The sequence below is a fragment of the Sphaeramia orbicularis genome, chromosome 22, assembly GCF_902148855.1.
Source record: "Sphaeramia orbicularis chromosome 22, fSphaOr1.1, whole genome shotgun sequence".
In the NCBI taxonomy this organism is placed as follows: domain Eukaryota; kingdom Metazoa; phylum Chordata; class Actinopteri; order Kurtiformes; family Apogonidae; genus Sphaeramia; species Sphaeramia orbicularis.
Genome location: NC_043978.1, coordinates 23,745,116 through 23,767,875, shown reverse-complemented (window position 1 = coordinate 23,767,875; position 22,760 = coordinate 23,745,116). Strand labels below are relative to the sequence as shown.

The 22,760-nt window shown below is 36.3% G+C and overlaps 1 protein-coding gene across 5 annotated transcripts in view; it reads left to right on the top strand.

Annotated features, from left to right (window-relative positions):
* Nucleotides 1–722: 722 nt before the first annotated feature.
* The window catches only part of impg1b (interphotoreceptor matrix proteoglycan 1b), a 63,683-nt gene continuing 41,645 nt past the window's right edge, over nt 723–22,760 (top strand). For all 5 annotated transcript variants that reach the window (XR_003934578.1, XM_030127366.1, XM_030127367.1 and 2 more), the window contains exons 1-7: nt 723–1,477; nt 7,170–7,385; nt 12,812–12,978; nt 14,797–14,825; nt 17,273–17,307; nt 17,413–17,459; nt 17,551–17,697. Coding sequence is in view for 4 of the 5 variants with exons in the window: in XM_030127366.1 (XP_029983226.1) it covers nt 1,411–1,477; nt 7,170–7,385; nt 12,812–12,978; nt 14,797–14,825; nt 17,273–17,307; nt 17,413–17,459; nt 17,551–17,697 (708 nt within the window). In the remaining variant the exon portion in view is untranslated. The remainder of the gene's footprint in view (nt 1,478–7,169; nt 7,386–12,811; nt 12,979–14,796; nt 14,826–17,272; nt 17,308–17,412; nt 17,460–17,550; nt 17,698–22,760) is intronic.

The following is a 22,760-nucleotide window of genomic DNA, read 5'->3' as shown; positions in this document are numbered from 1 at the left end:
AAGTATTAGTACTTCGTTACCATACAACACTGCCTTTGACCTTTAGCCACCAACATTTTTTCATTTCATCTTTGCATCCGAGTGAGCATTTGTGCCCATTTTTGCACCATTCTGTGAAACTGCTCTGGAGATATTTTGTTTTAAATATAATGGGGACCAATAAATGAATGACACAGTTCATTAAAAACGTATCGGAGTAGAAGTATGTAATTGAGTTAGGAAATGTAGTTTATTGTTTATACGGATCCCCATCAGCTTACACCATTGCGGTTGCTACTCTTCCTGGGGTCCAGGAATTAGGAGTTAGGAAATGTAGTGACGTAACAGTGGAAGTAAACAGAATAAACTAGAAAAGCACTCGGAGAGCACAGACTTCTGCCAAGGCAGATCAGTCTGCCCCCAACACCCCCCCCTCCCCCCAGATCACCACCGAAATTTGATCATGTGTTCCTTGTGCCAGCATCAACATTTCCTGAAAATTTCGTCCAAATTTGTCCATAACTTTTGGAGTTATCTTGCTAACAGACGGACAAACAAACCCCAATGAAAACATAACCTCCACCGTTCCTTGGCAGAGGTAAAAATACTCAGTAAAGTACAAATCCTCCCAAAATATACTTTAGTACAGTAGTGAAGTATTAGTACTTTGTTACTGTACCACACTGGGGCATGGTTTGACTGGTAGTTGAATGCATAGAAATCTGTAAGGCTGAACACAACTGCTTGATCTCACGTGGGAAAATCCTCTTAAAAAGAAAACTAAACAGAGATGAAAAGGATGAAGCGATGCACAGATATTCCGTGACTTGTAGTAGGAGTGGACGAGAACACACAAAGAGGCCGGCCGGGTGTCTATGACAAACACGAGGCGCCTGAGGGGAGTAGTCTAGGCTGTTTGGCTGATCCCCAACTCCCCAACCTCCCCAACGCTCAGCTGACAGATGAGGGCCCAGAAGGTGGCTAACAGGATGAGGCCAGGCAGCCACGTGGCCCCGCAGAGGATTACAAGCAGCAAGAAGAAGGTAAAGAGATTAAACTAAGAGCACAACCTGCTTTTTTAACCTTGTCACTGTTGTCACACTGACAGCGGGAAGAAGGGACACAGAATTCCAACCATTCCTTGCTCCTTGTGTTCGTCCATCCATGCAGCCACCTCTGCCAACTGCATCCAGGACTGAAATCAAACCGCTGCTGAGGAGCTGAACATAAGAGTAGGAAAAACACTCTGGACTCCCACCGCTGATGCATGCTAACAAGCTGAAGACCTTATCAGCACTCATGTGGAGACTTAAGCACACTTTGCCAGTGGACTCAAGATAAAGACATATTGGATTTTACTGTTGTTTTGAACCACTCTGTACACAAATGACAACTTCAAGCTTGAAAGATACATAGCCAAATTTACCCACCATGCTTTTGAAGTCTGGAATATTGTTCATTTTGTGTCTGTTTACCCTCCAAGCAAGTCAAATCAAAGGTAAGGATCCAGTAGAGACGATGAAATTGCTGTGTATTTGAGTTGTTTTTTCCATTAGCGGTAATGATTGGTGAAATAGATTTTGATAGCTGCATGTTTTAGAGTAGACACCAGGCAAATTTTCTCTGAGAAAACCTACCACAGCTGATGATACACATGATTTTTTTTTTTTTTTTTTTTTACACATCTTTTAGAGCCCATCATTTAGGAAAAAATATTTTCTGGCTGCAGGAGCATTAAAGAGCTATGGGTTGGGAATCCACTTCAAGGACTGCAGGACAGTTTTCCGGTGTGTGAATGCAACATGAAAGACTTAATTGCAAACTATAGAATGATCACCCCCATACACACCTTTGATTTTTTTTTTATCAATGCACGCAGCTGACATTGTGAAACTCATGAATATGCACGCTGAATAAAAAGATAAAGGCGCTCTGTTTAAAGGGACTGCATTGAGATAGATAGCATCATCTCTGCAATGATAACATTTGCGTCCGCACTGGTTGTCTTGTTCAGTGTGATGTGCCCGGGTGAGCTCATTATCCTGAAGGAAACAAAAGCCATTCTGTTCCTAGTGTCGCAGGACGCTAATCTTTTCTGGCTTGTAATTCTGCTGTGAGGCCTTGAGCGGCTACATGGGGCATTAGGGTCTGCTCTGAAACTCCCGTCTCTCGCTCAGGCCCTCGTGTCTGTGCATGTGCAAGTCAGGCTTCAGGCTTTCACTGCTTCTCAAAACCTATTGAACTTTTATCTGAATGGCATCACTATTAATGAAAACACACATGATTTGGCTGAACCGCAGACTGCTATCTAACTTGACCCGGAGTGTGAAAAAGGTTGGACTATCGGCTAAATGGGAATGCCTGACAGGAAGTAAACTGGGAGAAGTTTTCCCATACGGCTACGGGCAGTGTCAATGACCACACATTCTTTGTATGTTCTTGGTGGCAGGCCAAATTTAGATCAGAGGAAAACAATATTGTTCATTGTAGAGGTTATTGTTAATTTTACAATGAACACATTTTTCATCATTTATAACCAAGGCAGTGATTTCCAGTCAAACATCAGAGTAATTGTGTTTGGACCTTCATTTACATTTTCAAAGTTAATGTTAATTCTAATCCCTAAGTCCCATAATGAGCTCTTAATTTCAGCACAAACTGGTACTACTGAAGTTTGTATGGGGGCCTGTTTTGTGGGAGCTGGTAGTGTTTTAATGGCTACCTACATTTTTTTTTTTTTTTTTTTTAATGTAACTGTCTCAACTATATTGGTTAATACAGTGGTTCCCAACCTTTTTTGGCTCGTGACCCCATTTTAACATCACCCAGACATTCAAAACAAGACTTTTTTTTTTTTGCTAAAATTAATTTGTTTTTAATCATGTAATAGTTTGCTATACTATGTTGCAAATAAACATTAATTTTAGATGACATTTAGTCTACTTGGGTGGGGAAGCAAAATTTACAATATTTTGAGGCAGGGACTGAAAGACAGTGTATGACCAATTAGTTTATTGAAAGTCATGAGAATTTATTTGCCACAAGAAAATTGACATAATAGAAAATGTTTTTATTCTATGTGTCCTCCTTCTTTCTCAATAACTGCCTTCACACGCTTCCTGAAACTTGCGCAAGTGTTCCTCAAATATTGGGGTGACAACTTCTCCCATTCTTCTTTAATAGTATCTTCCAGACTTTCTCGTAATAGTTTTGCTCATAGTCATTCTCTTCTTTCCATTATAAACAGTCTTTATGGACACTCCAACTATTTTTGAAATCTCCTTTGGTGTGACGAGTGCATTCAGCAAATCACACACTCTTTGACGTTTGCTTTCCTGATTACTCATATGGGCAAAAGTTTCTGAAAAGGTATGGATAATAGTGTTAGGTATGATTATGACATCAATATATGTTTAGTTTCAAAACAACTGACATAGTGCCTGTTGAGAAAAAACAACTAAATGTTCATTGTAAATTTTGCTTCCCCACCCTGTATATAATGTATATTATTATGGACAGAGGCAGAAAAGCCAGGTGTAGATTACTGCACAAAGTGTGAATTTTATTTTCCTTGGTCAGGCAGGATATGTACAGTCAGTCCAGCTTGGATTTACAAGGCTGACAATTAATACTGAACAAACAAGAACTCAAACTATGAATTATGAAAGAGCTGCAGCATCTGAAACTGACCACAATGAACATTTGACAGATAAACAGTACCACAGTGCTTCAGTTTCAGCTTCACAGTTTGTCATGTCTTTTATGGATTGGGATTGTCTCTGTCAACTCACCATATTTAATGGGACGGCTGAGCCTGCACATGTCGCTGTAACTGTTTTTGAAATTTTTATCAATTACTAGAAATTTCAGGCGACCCCATTTTAATTCCAGGTGGTCCCACATAGGGTCGTGACCCTAAGGTTGAAAAACACTGAGTTAATGACATTCATCATAAACATGTACATACTATGTTATATGCAGAGGAATTAAAGTTGATATGGTCAGAAATTTGGAAAAAAACAATTCAATGAGTTCTTATGGATGATTGCACAACACTGTGGAAAGTATGTAGCAAAAAACGCATAACAAATCGGATGAATCTCTTTATGCAGAAATATCCATTTGACCAATGAAACCAATTGTTCCAAACAGTTTTAATCTACACTCTATCATCACCAGATCACACCAAACAGCTCCAGGTAATATTACAGACACCTTTGAGCAGACCTGGAGTAGAACATCTGAGGCAAAACATTCCCTGAGCATCATCAACATAACATAGTGGTTATTAAATGGGAAAATTAAAATAAAAAAATCAGAAAAAAATGTTAACTTTGGCCTGCTGTTCCCAAAATGTAATGAGATCCATTCCGGGTTACTGGCAATCTATAAAGTCAATTTGGTATGAGTTCAACCAATACTTTTGTTGCTATAGATGTGAAATTTCACCCATTATGAGTAATTGAGGAAAAAAAAAAGATTTTAAAAATTCCTAACAAAAATTGAAACCTTGACCTACTTTTCCCAACATGTATAAACGCAATTTGGTATGAATTCAACCAATAGTTTTGCTTCTAGAGCGTTAACAAACAAACCAAACCAAAAACAATACCCCTTGCCGACCCTTCAGGGGGCGGGGTAACAAAAAGACCACAAGTACACTTACCACAGACTCCAGAGAGAAATTAATTGGAAGTCAATAGGACTTTTTGGAGACAGCACCTAGTGGTCGTCAGGGGTACTACACTTTGAATTCCTCATAAACTAACATAATCTGACATAAACTGCACTAGCTGATGAGAATGTACAAATCATCCTATTTGAACCCTTATATAAACACCAGAATGGTCCAATATAGCAAGAATACACCAACACAATTCAAAATATCTTATAATAAACACAAATTTTGTTCAACGAAGATGGTTTACCCATAATTTAAGATGACACACTTAGAGCTGGAAGCATGCTCTCACCTCACACCTCCACGGGTGTTCTGTACAACCATACATCTGCTCTCTTGTGAAGTGTTGGTCCACAACACTGAACATGACTAGTACATTAAATATTTACGCACACATATGGTCTTTCTTTTCTTGTTTTTTTTCCCCCCAACAGAAACACAGCAAGTACAGCTAAGCCTCGAATGCCACACTTATTATATTATTTACACTCCTTCTTTTTGTTCCTTTATTTTTTTGGTTAATCCACTGAAGGCACAGTTATTTGGGTCTGATGACCTCCAGTCTGTGTTTTGGGTCTTATAAATCCTGGCTTACTGTCTTAAGAAGTCCCCGGAGGTTCGCCACCTGGCATCACAATGAAGGCCTTTCTTTGAAAATAGCTTTGTTCAATGGGGTGACTGTGTGGAGTGGCACACCAGCTTGTGTAACGGTGTGGAATTACCTTTGTGTAATGTCTCACCGCCTTGTTTTCTTTACTAAGGTGATCAAAAAATGAGGACAGTCGCCACTGTGGGCATAGCTTTTCACTCATGCTCAGTGACATAATTTATGGGAGCTGACCCGTCTGCGTCCCTCATGATGGAGTTTTAGGTTTTTTTAAGGTTTGCTGGGCTTGCTCGTCCTTTTCCAGCTGTAATCCACCTGCATGTGTTCGTGCACATCCACACCTGGACGCTCCAACCTGAGCTCTAGCCTGAGCAGCTTCACTGATGCAACTGGGGTCAAGTAGCCCAAGGGCATCTCAGCAAAGCCTCCTTAGAAAGAGGACAGTGTTGCTCATTTACTTTCTCTACACATCCGTGCACTTTTTTTCCCAGATTTGAAATGACAACGGTGCAGACAGAATGCCTAGACACCAGATTCTAGACATTTTTATAAAACAGTGGAATTAAAACCACCCAAAAGAAATACTTCATATACTCAGATTCCCAACACTTATTTTCATTACCTGTTTAAATTAATATTGTCGATGTTTAGAGGCAGTAACATGGCCAGCAGCAGTTGGACAGACGCCTAAATATACTGTGAAATTATATTATTAAAATATTTTTCAGATCATAATCCAGTTTTCAATTTTTCCTTGGTTCTACTGTAATTCTTTTTACTTCACATTTAACTTTCATTTCAATTAGTTTTAGTTTTTACCCCTCGGCTGAGGAGTATTGTAATTGTTTTGTCGTCCATCCATCTGTCTGTCTGTCTGTTCATCTGTCTGTCCATTCAAGGACATAATTGCATTATCTGAAGCATGAATTGACATATCTGAACCAAATTTATACTGTGGATGCATTTTGGCGTAGAGCCTATTGAAAGTACGTCACCTTGACCTACTTTTTCAAGGTCAAATGGCCTTATGAGGTTATAATATCTCAGTACTTTAAAATACAAATATATATATATGTATTAAGTTTTACACAAAGACAATCTAATCTAAATTAAAGGCCAGTAACTTTCAACAGAATCTTACACTGTGTTTGGCCGGGGGGGATTAAAAGTGCGGAGCATGTTATGCTTATGTTATGTTGTTTATTGTGGGTAACATGGTGGTGCAGTGGATAGTACTTGTACTTCACAGCAAAAAGGTCCTGGGTTCAATTCTGACACCAAGACCTTGTTGGTCAGTTTTTCTTTCTTTGGACCTTTAAGTTTTAATGAACATCTAAAAGATCAGTAAATTTAATATAGAAAAATACATGATTTACACCTAAAAATGCAAAATACAGAGTATTAGAAAAAAATGGTGATAAATCACATAAGAATAGTTAAAATTACAGATAAATTGATTTGGGAACCAACACAAAAGTAGTGCTGGGTCTTTGTGGGTCTTGCACTTTTTAGCTAGTTTTTTTTTTTTTTGTTTTTTTTTTTTTTTTAACAGTTTATGAAAATTATTCCATGTCCTTATAACCCTTGCAACCTGATTCCAGAGTAAAAAATAAATAACTAACCACCTAAATATTGCATACATTGCAGCCACTATGTATATTTCATCCAGAAGTGCAAAGTTAACACGTTTTACATATGTACTGTGTCATTAACGACTCAGCAGATAATGCTAAGAGTGCAGATTTTTTATGCAGTTATCACCTCCACACCAACACCTAATGCTGAGAATTCTCTTTCACATGATAGTCAGCAAAAGTGCTCATATATTTTATATATATATTTTCTAACAGCTGGTGTTGGATTCTTTCCTAAACATCTAACTTTACTGACTTGCTCTTGCAGATCTACATGACCACGGTTTTCCTGGACTCAGGGATGTGAAGTACAGGCACTTTTTGGAAGCTTCCAGGTTGATCAGACACACCACCAACATCAGGGCGGAGCAAGATGCACACAGGACGAAGAGGTCGACGCTCTTCACCACGGGGGTCAAAGTGTGTCCCCATGAGACGATGAAAGCTGTCATCACCAGCCATCGCGCCTACTATAAACTCAGAGGTAAATAGAGAGTTGATCTTATAAATATAAGTTGTTTTAACCCATAAAGACCCAAACAGCCACCGGTGACACAAACCATCTACTGATCTGAACTGTTTAATAACTGTTAATCCACTAATCCTATCAATATATGTCAATAATTGGTGTAAAATGCAGTTTGTCGTCTTTTCACGGTCATCACATATGATCCATTTGGACGTTCAGAGGCTCCGTAGTGAACATTTAAACACTGTCATCTTCTACAACATTGATTCACCTGTAAAACCCATGGAGCTGGATCAACGACAGTGGATGGAGAGACTTGGTTTATGTTCAGTTAATGAGAGATTTTGTTGAAAAAGTCACTTTTCTTCAGTTTTCTCTTTTTGATATAATAACCTTCAACTTTACTCTGAGCTTTTGTGAACATCTACATGATCAGTGAATTACAGGAAAATACATCATTGTCACATAAAAAGCCTAAAATACAGAGCACAATATTAAAATTAACCCTGTAAAGCCTGAATCATTAAATCATTGACAGAAAATCCCAGTTCTTTGAAACTGGAGCCTTTATTGGTCCTTCTAAACAACCAAAAATTGTTTGTTTTTTTTTTGTTTTTTTCAAATATCAGTTTCCATGTATGACTTTTTTCCATGACTTCTTACTACCTGTTTTATTTCTAAGGACTAAGTAAGATTATTGTATCTTGTTGTATATTCGAAATAAACTAATCTAAAAAAAAATAAATAAATAAATAAATAAAAAATCTATTTCCATGTATAAATTTCAATTTGTATCATATTTGATACACTGGGTCTCAATGCTCAAATATTATTACTTTTGAACAAACAAAAACATAATATAACAAACATGTCTAACAATTTGGTAATTCCTTTTCAAAATTGCCAAAGTTCTGCCTCCTTCTTCATTAATGACAGTCTTGTAGTGTCACTGGAAAGGCCTCTGGTGAATGAATCCCTCCCCCCTGGTGGATTATCTGTGTATTGCATGTATCTAAATGTATACATCAGGTCTTTCAAGAAAAAAAAAATATCACACTGATCATGTAGAGGGCTTCAAAACTCATGTATCAAATATGATACATTTGGTGTTATAGGGTTAATGGTGATAAATCACTTTAGAAAGGTTAAAATAAAGAGAAAAATTCATTTGGGAACTGTCACAAAAGTAGCACTGGGTCTTTATCGGTTAAACACTGATCAGTTTTCGATCTTACAATAAATGAGCCTTTTCCAAAACACTGACTCCTGACTGTACAGATATGTCTACTTAGTTCGATTAGTTGCTGTGTGCTTTAATGGTTTTTCCAACAGGGATACTTTACTGAAAATATTTCAACCTTCTCAAATATGAACGATTCCATAAAGATTATTAATTTGCTTTGTGACACTGACACGATGCCACTGCTGATAATACTGACAATAAACATAGAGAAGCAATCGCTGTTCTGAAATTATAGACAATCAGCCTTTGTCCAAGAGAGATGGATTGTGTATGATTGGAAGAAAGCATTTACGACCAACTGATTAGTAATACAAATTATACACAACAGCTGCTGTGGCGTAAAATGAGGCAGATTAATTTGGTGTATTGGAGGTAATCGCACCACTCCAGAAATGAGTTTGTCAGAGAATAAATTTCCCACAGGCATCATGATATTGGACAATGTGAAGCCTACCCGCTGAGGCTGATAAAGAATACCGTTGCTTCAGGGGGTCTTTGTGCTCATGATTTTAATATTCACAAAAATGTCATGGACATGCAATGACTTTAAAACATAGCATTTGACATTTACTGAAAGAGACATTAGTACCTTTTTTTGTGTGTTCCCATTAGGTTAAATGTATTTTGAACCTGAGCCTTTGAGGCATTGTGCAAAGCCTGCACTGATACAAACTCGGTGTTCACACGTTAAATTGAAGGTTTATATTAAAGCAAATTTAATAAATAAATCCCCAAAAGATCAATATAATCAACCCTTTTTTTTTTCTCAGGTGTTTGTTTCCTCTTTTGAGTTATTTTGTCATGCCTCTCCTTGTTGCTGTAGATCAATAGTCTGAAACATGCGACTCAGGGGCCAAAACCATCCCGCCAAAAGGTCTAATCTGGCCCGTTGGATGAATTTGCAAAGTGCAAAAATTACACTGATGATATTAACCCTTAAGGGTCCACAGTCATGAGCCCATTACTGAATCACATGACATTTTCAATACGTCGTAGCACGGGAAGTCGGTCACGTAGACCACTGGGGACAATTGCGCTTGAAAGTGCAGATTTGAAACACTCTCCGACTTTTTATTTGATGTTGATAGAGCAAATACAACTGGAGATATGATGTTTTGAAACTGGAGAAAACAAATGAAATAGCTTTATTATAGTGATATAAAGCAAGCGTTATATTTCTGACCATATCGTCATTTTTTTTTTGTCCTTTTTCAAAACGGAAAAAAAGTGGCCGAATCTGTGAATTCTAATCCACAGACTGCATTAGCAATGCAGGTAAGGGTCAGAATGACCCCCACCTGAACTGGATGCGGAACCCAGGAAGGGGGTGGGGGTGAGAAACCGGAGAAAATGCCTACGTAAAGATATGCTTTTATGTCAAATATTTGAGTATAGTTTTAATTTATTACCATATTGATTTTATATACCTAATGTTTGGAACCAGTATTCACTTTTAAAGTCCGGTTTGTTAAGCATCTTTGTGTTATTTATGCAATAAATTATATACATTTTTCAAATCAGATTTTATATTTTTTGTGAGTTTTTTGTCCTTTTTGATAGAGTAGGTTAGAGTGAAAGATGAGATAGATGAAGTTGTGATGAACAAAAAGATACCAAACATGAGTATGATAAACATTTCTTTATATAGTACATAAAGGCAAAATCAAAAGTACTCAAAAATGGCCAAAACAGGCTCAGACCTTTAAGGGTTAACAATCAAGGGTGTGAAACTCACTTTAGTTCAGGTTCCACAAACAGACCAATATGATCTAAAGTAAAATAATAACATAATAACTAGGGCTGCAAGATACTGGAAAAAACTGACATTGCAATTTTTTTTTAACCCTGCGATATATATTGCAATATAAAAAAATACTCAGGAGGTTATAATAGCTGTCTGGTGCTGATGTAAATGGTCAAACTAATCAGTTGTTACCTCTCGTTGTGGTGACAGGTTCAAGACACTATCGATACAGAAAATGTGTTTCAGTATCATCCTTCTTGTAGCCAAAATAATTCCAGATAATTGATGTTGCTTTTCTTTTTGGGGCCAAGTCTTCGTTTACTGTGATTTTCTCTTGTTCGTTGCTCATTTTTCAATGTTGTCACCAGTGACTCACTCCAAATTGATTAAGAATGAACGTGATTTGTGGATTGCTATGTGCAGTGTGTGTCAGGTACCCCTGAAATTAGATGAGAACATGTTGAGTTCATTTACTTCCTACATTACAGGACCTGCGATGTGACTATTGTGCACACATACATTTCGATGTCGATGCTCAAATGATATATTGTGCAGCTCTGATAACCTGTAGACAGTAGTTGCTTTTCCATTGGACATGTGCGCAAAACTTTACTGATATTTACTAAATGTCGAAAAAACGGAAGTGTGTAATGTAGTTTTTTCCATTAACCTCCACAGACCCAGCTATGGGTTTTCTGTCCACATTTGTGGACAAGAGTTTCACAACTTTTTACAAAAAAATAAAAAAGAAAAGAAAACTGCCCACCACCAAGGACATTCCATAAAATTTTAAAAACTGCATCTGAAAAAACTGTTGCATCATGATGTTTCCAATATGGGCACTTATTTAATAAAAAACAAAAAAAGCTTGTACTTTGCTGACATTTCCTGGATCTTAGGAGGTTAAATCACAAATGCGATGATTTGTTTATTTATTATTGCGAAATAACATGAGGAGTCATTCCATAAACATGGTGATGAACTTAAATATGGAGTTGACTTACAGATATATTCATTAATATTATATATTACCCCTCTATCTTGTACTAAATTAAAAAAATGATCGGGTTTCCTGGTGTGTCCACACATACCACGTCATGTTTATTGCTTGTTGTAACATAGGTCAATATCCTTTTTTTTTTTTTTTTTTTTTTTTAAATTCACCTGACTTTAGTTGCGAAAAAAGGTCTTTCCATTGCAGTTTTGTGTGATATACCATTTGTGTTACACCCGAAAAATCACTTCTTGCCAGCGCAAAAACTTTTAATTGAAAAATGAGACTTTTGGTGAAATTGATGTTTTTCCATTAGGTAAATTTTTATGCGTAAGTTATATTTGCGCAATATGAGGGTCAGTGGAAAAGCAACTAGTGACAACTCCATTTTTCTTGGTTCTAGGTTCAACTGTACTGGTTTTGCTCTTTTGAAGCAAAACTAGTCCAGCTGATCCTCGAAGAACTACCAAGAAGCAATGAGCGATGAGCTGGGCGAATGAGAAACTGAATGAGAAATTGTTGGTATTTTAGTTCCAAAATCCAAATTTTTAACAATATTATACTTGTTACCAAATGTTTGTGCAACATTTTGCGTATTGTAAATGTATAAATGATAAACTAAGGCATAATATTGTTAAAACTGTACTTATTTTTCTTACAAATTTCAGTTTTTTCAGGTTATTCACATGTTTTTTGTTAAAGGATAGTTTGTAAATATTTTCATAATTTAATACTTTTTATTGCACTAAAACAAAAGAGAAAAAATTGTCATTATTTATAGGTTTTGATGTTCTTATTTTACTGGTCTGGCCCACTTGAGATCCAATTGGGCTGTATGTGGCCCCTGGAAGAAATGAGTTTGACGCCTGTTATGGAAATGTTCAACTGATAACCCACACACAAAGAGGAGGAGAGAAAGTTAGAGTTAAAAAATAAATGCATTTATTGAGAAGTCAATCACAGAGAAACTCTGTAAGTGAAGTCCGATTAAACAAGAGAAAACTAAAGATTATATAGAACCAAATCCAACCCCCTCAAACTATGATGTCATTCCTTACGTACATCATACCACCCCATACTACTCCTTCTCTGCTCCGTGAAGAGGTCATGATGACCTCTTCACTCTAACCTTGCTTGGATCATATCTGGAGTGCAGGCGCCATCCTCTATCTACACATTCAGACATTTAGGTGTTTGGGTTTTAACTCAAGGCAAGAACTCTGTTCCTGGGTTGGGGGTGTTACAGAGTGGTAAACATCACACATAATGAATAATGACTCAGCATTAAAAGAAGATGTACTAACAGTATAAAATATAAAGAGTATAACATAAAGAGTATAAAATATAAAAAGCAAATTTTTCCACCACACGCCCCTGCTGTAGATCATGCTATAATCATGCTAATTCTGATGGATTTTTTCTAACGAACCCGTCTTCTAACTTTTGTAACTCATCTGTAGTTTGCCAGGAAGCGATCTGGGAAGCCTTTCGTATCTTCTTGGACAGAGTCCCCAACTCCGAGGAGTACAGAGCGTGGGTTTACACCTGCCAGCATGAAAACCTCTGCATGGACGACCTGGCCCAGAACTTCAGCAGCTCTCAGGAACATCTGGACTTGGTGGCCCAAGTGAGTCCAGCACCATAAGTCACTCAAAAGACCACTTGAGAAACCTGGTTCTAGATACAGTTCTTCACCTTGGAGGAGAGTTAAATCATATCAGATCTTCCTACTTTGTTCCTATATCAGCTTTTGCAGACCTCACACACTCAAGCAGCTTGTTCCACAGGTTAAAGGTTAATTCACTTCATTATCCCAGCATTAGCATTAGCAATTAGCACATTAGGAGCAGTCAACTGTTATTGAAATATTCAGGGACCAACAGGGACTTTTAAACAGATTTCAGACTTTTAAAACAGATTTTTAAAAAGTATACACACACCACTTTTTGCAGTGGCCCAGAGGTGCAACAGCCCAAATAATTATCCACTATAAAAAAAAGAGAGAACAGCCCCAAAAATGATCCACTATAAGAAAAAAAAGAGAGAACAGCCCCAAAAATGATCCACTGTAAGAAAAAAAGAGAACAGCCCAAAAAGTTATCCACTATAAGAAAAAAAGAGAACAGCCCCAAAAATTATCCACTATAAGAAAAAGAGAGAACAGTCCCAAAAATTATCCTCTATAAGAAAAAAAAGAGAGAACAGCCCCAAAAATGATCCACTATAAGAAAAAAAGACAACAGCCCAAAAAGTTATCCACTATAAAAAAAGAGAGAACAGCCCAAAAATTATCCACTATAAGAAAAAAAGAGAACAGCCCAAAAATTATCCACTATAAGAAAAAAAGAGAGAACAGCCCAAAAATTATCCTCTATAAGAAAAAAAAAGAGAGAACAGCCCCAAAAATGATCCACTATAAGAAAAAAAGACAACAGCCCAAAAAGTTATCCACTATAAAAAAGGGAGAACAGCCCAAAAATTATCCACTATAAGAAAAAAAGACAACAGCCCAAAAAATTATCCACTATAAAAAAAGAGAACAGCCCCAAAAATTATCCACTGTAAGAAAAAAAGAGAACAGCCCAAAAAGTTATCCACTATAAGAAAAAGAGAGAACAGCCCCAAAAATTATCTTCTCTAAGAAAAAAAAGAGAGAACAGACCCAAAAATGATCCACTATAAGAAAAAAGACAAAAGCCCAAAAAGTTATCCACTATAAAAAAAGAGAGAACAGCCCAAAAATTATCCACTATAAGAAAAAAGAGAACAGCCCAAAAAATTATCCACTATAAAAAAAAGAGAAGAGCCCAAAAAATTTATCCACTTTAAGAAAAAAAAGAGAAGAGCCCAAAAAATTATCCACTTTAAGAAATAAAAGAGAAGAGCCCAAAAAATTATCCACTATAAGAAAAAAAGAGAACAGCCCAAAAAATTATCCACTATAAGAAAAATAAGAGAACAGCCCAAAAAATTATCCACTATAAGAAAAAAAAAAGAGTTTAAAATAACTTTATTTTTACTGCACTGACCTCCACTTCCGGTGGATTACTTCCTTAGCATTAGCCACATTAGCTGAAGGCCTTAAAATTTTTCAGCCTATGCTTTTATTTTTTGTTGTGGCCTTAATTTTAAAGCAAGAGACCTTTCGGGTAAACAACACCCCCTTAGTTGAAAAGGTGGATGATGTTTTTTTTTTTCTTATAGTGGATAATTTTTTGGGCTGTTCTCTTTTTTTTCTTATAGTGAAAATTTTTGGGCTGTTCTCTTTTTTTTCTTATTATGAAAAAATTTTTTGGGCTGCTCTCTTTTTTTCTTATAGTGGATAAATTTTTGGGGTAGTGGATAGGTTTTTTAGGCGGTTGCACCTCTGGGCCAACGTAACTTTTATATAACTATCCATCCATCCATCCATCCATTGGCTAAACTTTTGATTCTTTAATTGCAGAGGGTGGCTGAGGACTCTGAACATGAGGGGTATGTCCACACTTACACTTCTAAAATATTACCCCTGTTGTGTCCTGTGTTTTTGCAGTTGGTGGTTAAAAACACATTATATTCACAGAAAATATTTGGCTTCTTTTTCACTTGTTTTAAAGGAAAATTGATTGGTTAAAGTGAGGGAATATAAACCCATCAGTGCATTTATTATCTCATTGATCTCGCCGAATTCAGAAACAAAGGAAAAAAAAAAAAAAAAATAAAAAAACATATATTATTTTTTATCCTATAAGTGATATTACAGATATAGATTCTCCACTAACTGAAATATACGGTGTTACAGATGTCTTTACTCTATTGTGTGGAAACTGAACATGTATTGGATAATTTTTCTTAAAGGTCCCGTATTATGCTATTTTTCAGTCACGTCATATAGGTCTCAGAAGCCCAAAAACATAGTATTTAAGTTTGTTCGCCCCAAAATCATCCTTTTTTCGGAGTTTCAGCGGTCGAAAAAGTCACTCTCACCAGCCCTCCTCAGAACAGGCTGTTTATGGGCCTGCTTCCGGGTATGCAAATGAACGCATCTGTCCACGCCCACTCCCCCTCCCCTCTCTGGGAGAGGACGCGGCTTCCGCTAGCGGTACTACGCGCTAATGTTGACTGTGAAGCCATGGCTCTCTCGTCTACAATACACATGTCTCAGACAGAACGTCTTTCCAAACACTGGCTTTCTTTGCCTTGAGGCGTGATTGAGCCCCGACGGAAAACGGTGGTGTTGTGTCGGGTTCGTGGACCTGACACGGAAAGACGCCTGCCGCCACTAATGCAGGCAGCTACTAACAAGCTTGATGCTAACTCTACTGATGCCAACCACAAAAGGCCCGTGTTCAAAGTAGTTCTGTTGAATGTCTCTCGATATTATCAGCTCTTGCATGTTAACGGGGACGCAAACGTTAGCAGCAGTAACCGAGCTATGTTAGCTGCCATGCTAACGTTAGACGTACACATCAACAACCACCAGCTTATCCGTAATGTAGGGTTATGCAGTAAAGACACAAAAAAATGAGAAGAACTTACATCTCCCACACTTGTACTTGGGTCACGAAGCGTTGGTACTGCGTCCTTCTTGATTCGGAGTCTTTGTGCTAAGCCGGAGCTGTATGGGCCCATGTTCGAAAAACACTCGTCCGTGAAATGCCGGGCACACACATACAAGCGTTTGGGAATGTTGTTTGGTACATGACCATCAAAGATAGAATCCAGCCACTTTTTACGGAGAGGCTCGGAAGTGGGGAGCAAAAATAAACTATCGTGTCAGTGTGTGCAGCCAACAACACCACAACTTGCGTGTCTCGCCTTTGCCATGTTTGTTGTCCAAGAGGTACTTTGCCAGGGTGGGGGCACAGTCAGGGGGAGGAGTTAAATCCGCTTATGTCGTCATAAGCGGACCCAACTCAAACTCGGCCGTTTGAGCAGGCATTTTCACTAAATGTGGTGTAGCAAGGCAGGGAGGTAACAGACAGTTTTCAAATTCGAACCTCATAATGAGGCTACTGCAACACACACTAATATAAGAAAACTGTCACAAAGTGAGATTTGCATAATACGGGACCTTTAAAAAGCAGCGATGATTAAATAAATTGATTAATTGATTGATGTATTTATTTCGAATATGAATGTCAAAATAGAAGAAAATAAATAAACTAAACACTTAAATATGAGACATATAATACATATTCGAAAAGGAGTGAGAAGAAGTGTAACTTATTAACTCCCACCCCTTCTCCTTTAATAACCCTGGGTTACAAAAAAATGTTTTTTGAAGAGTTGTTTAGGTTTTTTCAACTGAATTAGGACCATTTTGCACCGCTAAATCCAAAAATGACATCTGTTTTTCTCAATCAGGTCAGGTTTTTTTGCTAATTTGATTTTGAAAAATTTGATCTTCTCACAAAATATAATAATACCAAAATAAGATTGGTAAGCACACTGTATGAAACTTGTGACTTGATTCCTGTTAGGTACAATAGTGTATTCACCGCAGATGTAGCAGAATACGTCAGGCTTATTTTTGCAAGATCTTCTAGTTGAAGCCATTTCATCCACCTGTAATATTAAAAAACACATTAATCATAAATTGGCAAAAGTAAAATCTTCAGAACTCGTTTATTGCAAGAAATATGAAAGAATTTTGTATCATATGATGTGAAAATGCCCATAAATATAAGCAAAAATGTTAAAAAGCCAATATGTAGCATAGTTCAGAAAGTTGACCTGATTGAGCAAAATTAATGTGATTTTTGGATTCAGCACACCAAAATGATCCTAAATCAGCTCAAAAAACTTAATAAACTTGTTGACCAGTGTTATTAATAACAGTAGTAATCTTCCTAGTTTAAGCATATCTACACTATTTACTATAATATGACAATAATATGATATAAAATAAAGTTTTAACTAATGTGTTCTTTTATTTCCAGAGTTTTAGAGGGAACCCCAGCTCCAGGAATGGACTGTAAGTCCATCAAACTAATTCAGTGGATTCATTTATATGATGAGTTTAATTAGAGTTACCAGTACATTTGAACACTAACATAAATGACCTCCTGTCTGGTCTCAGGTACCTGGACCCCTCCGCTGATTCTGCTTCCAACTGAGGCCAATGAGGTAAACCACTTCAGTCTTTTCCACAATAATGTTTTTCTGCAGGCACACAAAATCATAACAGTATATTTTTTTCTGGATTTTTGTTTCATAGATTAAAGAAGATCCCAACGTGATCCCAGAGAACATGGAGGTGTATATTGTGGAGTTCAGTGTCACCATCGTGGATCCGTTGTACAGCGAGTTGCTCAGTGATCCATCAGCTGCAGATTATGATATCGCACGACAGCTCACAGACAAGGTACAGACCATATGAAACCATAAAAATGGGATGTTGATGTGCTGTAGACCAAAGTGATAGAATAGAATAGAATAGAATAGAATAGAATAGAATAGAATAGAATAGAATAGAATAGAATAGAATCTTATTGTCACTGTCACAGGAACAATGAAAATCAATTTAGCAGCACAAACACTTGAAAAATGTAGGCATGTCCAAAAAGCTCCAGAATAAAATATTAAATACACAAATGCTACTGAAGTACTACTAGAACTACTGAAATATACAACAGCTAACTCTGTACTACAGATGAGAGATACAGTTGTGTTCAAAATAATAGCAGTGTTCCTCAAAATGTGAGTAAAGCTCAAAATCCTTATAATATTTTTATTTCCATTCATTGGGAACACTGCACATTATGTTTTACATCAAAACATGAAGAAAAATATATCAATATTTTAATTACTTTACAGGAAATGAAGGAAAAAAATGATATTGGGCTGTTCAAAAAATAGCAGTGTGTGCATTTTTCATTACAAATTCAAATATTTACTCAATAAACTGAAAAAAATGTTAAGATGTAGCATTCCTGTGACTCACTAAACTAATATTTAGTTGTATAACCTCTGTTTTTGAGAACTGCTTCACATCTGTGCTGCATGGAGTCGACCAACTTCTGGCACCTGTAAACAGGTGATTTGACAACCTTCCACAGTTCCTCTGCATTTCTTGGTTTTGCCTCAGAAACAGCATTTTTGATGTCACCCCACAAGTTTTCTATTGGATTAAGGTCTGGGGACTGGGCTAGCCACGCCATAACCTTAACCCTTTGGTGCACACTGGTCACTACAGTGGACAGCTATCCTACAGCTGTTCTCTTGTATATTCATGGATTTTGTTGTTCTTTTCGTTGTTTTTTTTTTGTTTTTGTTTTTTCTTTACACATATCTTTATTAAAGTTTTAAGACACTACATGTCTTTTCTGACATGAATTGGTAACATTATGTAGATCTCTCCTGAGGATAAACCCCCAGAATCACAAGCCTTCCCCACAGTTTTCACACAATTTATCACTAAATACATGTTTCTCTGTGTCAAAAATGAAATGTGTGGTGTCCAGCTGAGTGGATATTTTTGCAACTTCATGAAAAATAGATTCATAATAATTTTTTTGTCGTTATTACTTTTTTAAATGCATTTTTAAATTTTTTTTTTAAATTATTTTTATTTTATATAATTTCTTTTTCAGAAGAAAATTTTCTATCACATTGTTTTTTTCATGCCTAAAGAGGAATAAAAACACTCAGGAAAAAATTTTGATTAAGGTTCTCATAATTCGTGCATGAAAGGGTTAATGTTGTTGGTCTGGAACCAAGATGCTGCTCGCTTACTGGTGTGTTTGGGGTCGTTGTCTTGTTGAAACACCCATTTCAAGGGCATTTCCTCTTCAGCATAAGGCAGCATGACCTCTTCAAGTATTTTGATATAAGCAAATTGATCCATGATCCCTGGTATGTGATAAACAGGCCTGACACCATAGTAAGAGAACAGCGCCATATTATGATGCTTGCACCCCCATGCACCATGTCTTCAGAGTGTACTGTGGCTTGAATTCAGTGTTTGGGGGCCACAGACAGTTTGTCAGACGACTACTTGAAGAGGTCATGCTGCCTTATGCTGAAGAGGAAATGCCCTTGAAATGGGTGTTTCAACAAGACAACGACCCCAAACATACCAGTAAGCGAGCAGCATCTTGGTTCCAGACCAACAACATTAAGGTTATGGCGTGGCTAGCCCAGTCCCCAGACCTTAATCCAATAGAAAACTTGTGGGGTGACATCAAAAATGCTGTTTCTGAGGCAAAACCAAGAAATGCAGAGGAATTGTGGAAGGTTGTCAAATCACCTGTTTACAGGTGCCAGAAGTTGGTCGACTCCATGCAGCACAGATGTGAAGCAGTTCTCAAAAACAGAGGTTATACAACTAAATATTACTTTAGTGATTCACAGGAATGCAAAATCTTCACATTTTTTTCAGTTTATTGAGTAAATATTTGAGTTTGTAATGAAAAATGCACACACTGCTATTTTTTTGAACAGCCCAATATCATTTTTTTTCCTATATTTCCTGTAAAGTAATTAAAATATTTATACACTTTTCTTCATGTTTTGATGTAAAACATAATGTGCAGTGTTCCCAATGAATGGAAATAAAAATATTATAAGGATTTTGAGCTTTACTCACATTTTGAGGAACACTGTTATTATTTTGAACAGGTAATATAGGATATGTACAGGTGATATAGGATATGTACAGGTAATATAGGATATATACAGGAAGTATAGGATATATACAGGTAATACAGGATATATACAGGTAATATAGGATATATACAGGTAATATAGGATATATACAGGTAATACAGGATATATACAGGTAATATAGGATATATACAGGTAATATTGGCTATATACAGGTGATATAGGATATATACAGGTAATATAGGATATATACAGGTAATATTGGCTATATACAGGTAATATAGGATATATACAGGTAATATTGGCGATATACAGGTAATATAGGATATATACAGATAATACTGGCTATATACAGGTAATATTGGCTATATACAGGTAATATAGGATATATACAGGTAATATTGGCGATATACAGGTAATATAGGATATACAGGTAATATTGGCTATATACAGGTAATATTGGCTATATACAGGTAATATAGGATATATACAGGTAATATTGGCGATATACAGGTAATATAGAATATATACAGGTAATACTGGCTATGTACAGGTAATATAGGCTATATACAGGTAATATAGGATATATACAGGTAATACTGGCTATATACAGGTAATATTGGCTATATACAGGTAATACTGGCTATATACAGGTAATATTGGCTATATACAGGTAATATAGGATATATACAGGTAATATTGGCGATATACAGGTAATATAGAATATATACAGGTAATACTGGCTATGTACAGGTAATATTGGCTATATACAGGTAATATAGGATATATACAGGTAATACTGGCTATATACAGGTAATATTGGTTATATACAGGTAATATAGGATATATACTGGTAATATTGGCTATATACAGGTAATATAGGATATATACTGGTAATATTGGCTATATACAGGTAATATAGGATATATACAGGTAATATTGGCGATATACAGGTAATATAGGATATATACAGGTAATACTGGCTATATACAGGTAATATTGGCTATATACAGGTAATATAGGATATATACAAGTAATATAGGATATATACAGGTAATATAGGACATATACAGGTAATATAGGATATAGAATAGGATATAGGATAACTGAATCAACCCTGGATCATAACTCTGCTCCCACAGACTTGTACTGTAGGCACTAGGCATGATGGGTAATCACTTCATCCACCGCTCTTTTTCCCCTGAGAGGTTTCCTTTGGCTGGCCAGTGTAAAGTAGGATTGAATGGCTACATACTTTGGAGAAAAAGTCACATTCACAGTCGTGTGTAATTTTGTGATTTGCAGTTTGAGTGTTTACTTACTTAGTTATCATAAGAAATACATGGATTACTCATCTTGATATCTGTATTTTTCCCCAAGTCAAATTTACAAAGTTAAACTACCTTAAAACTACAAAAACTCCGGTCAGTGTCTCTAAATTCATCACGTCGCTGTACAAGAGTGTTTATTTTTTCAATTTCTTCAACTTGATCACCATAAATCCTCCCAAATCTGACCCTTGAAATTGGAGCCTTTTGCAATTATATGATTGCAATTTGATTAATTATGCCAGAACAGTTTTTTAGTCATGTGACTCCTCCTCAATCAAAAAGTATCCTCTAACTCGCTTCATTCTCACCTTCAAAACACAGCCTGGTACTTTTAATAAGACTTTTCCAAACCACTTTAACACTATGATGTATTACACACCATTGTATTTCACAATGAGCTTGATTAAATAATATGCATAAGAAGGCACTCACTGAAGCTCTTACCACAGCATTTAGTGAGGTTTAAATAAAACCACTCATTATTCATTGTGTGTTTTTTAATAAATGGGTGTTGACCTGAAGATTTATAAAGTGGAATAATGTATTAAAGGGGAGAATATAGTGTACTTTGACAATGTTGTGTATCTTTTTTTGACAGGAAATGTCAGTGGGCCATATGGCTCATAGGAATGAATATTAACTGTATTTCACTGAATGTTAAGTGTTCTGTAATCTCCACTCTGCTCTTGTCAGAGGTTAAAACAGAAGCAAAAGGGTAAACATTTATATTCTCTACTCTTTTTATGATTGTACCGTAGGTGGAAGGAGAACTTGCTTCCTAAAATTACAAAGAAAAATCTAATGGTTCAGTGTTCAAACCTCCAAACCCCCCATATACTGTTCATCCTTTTACTTTGAGGCTCTATTGCAGTGTTTTTCAACCTTGGGGTCGCCTGGAATTCAAATGGTATTGGTAATGATATTTCTAGTAATTGATAAATATAAAAAAAAAATAAAATAAAAATTAGTAATACAATTTTTTTTAATGAGTCAGTATATAATTCATTATAATGAACACCACATACTCTTCCTATAAAAATCAAGTTTATATAAAATGCAGGATATAATATCTGAGAGGTCATATCTTGATTGAGTATGCTTCAACCTGCCTGGACACAGTCGTAGTCAGAAAACCGGACCGAACAGAGAATGGAAAGATTTCTTAGCCTGCCTTGCCCCGCTAAGACATCTCCCAGAGAAAGTGAGAAGCAGACACCAAAAAGCTGTATTATGTACACTACAAACAAAAAGTTAATGATATTTATTTATTTTTTTATTTGGTCATTTTTTTGTCATTTTTGCCATTTGTAAATAAAACTATGTCTGGTCATTTAAAAAATGTGTTTCAATTCAGTTAACACACAAAAAAGTAAAAAGCGCTGTGCAAGAATCCCAACTAAAAAAAATAGCCCAAAAATTTAAAATATCCTTAATTTTTTGCTTGTAGTGTAGCTTAAATGTCATCTAAAATTTAAGTTTATTTGCAATGTAG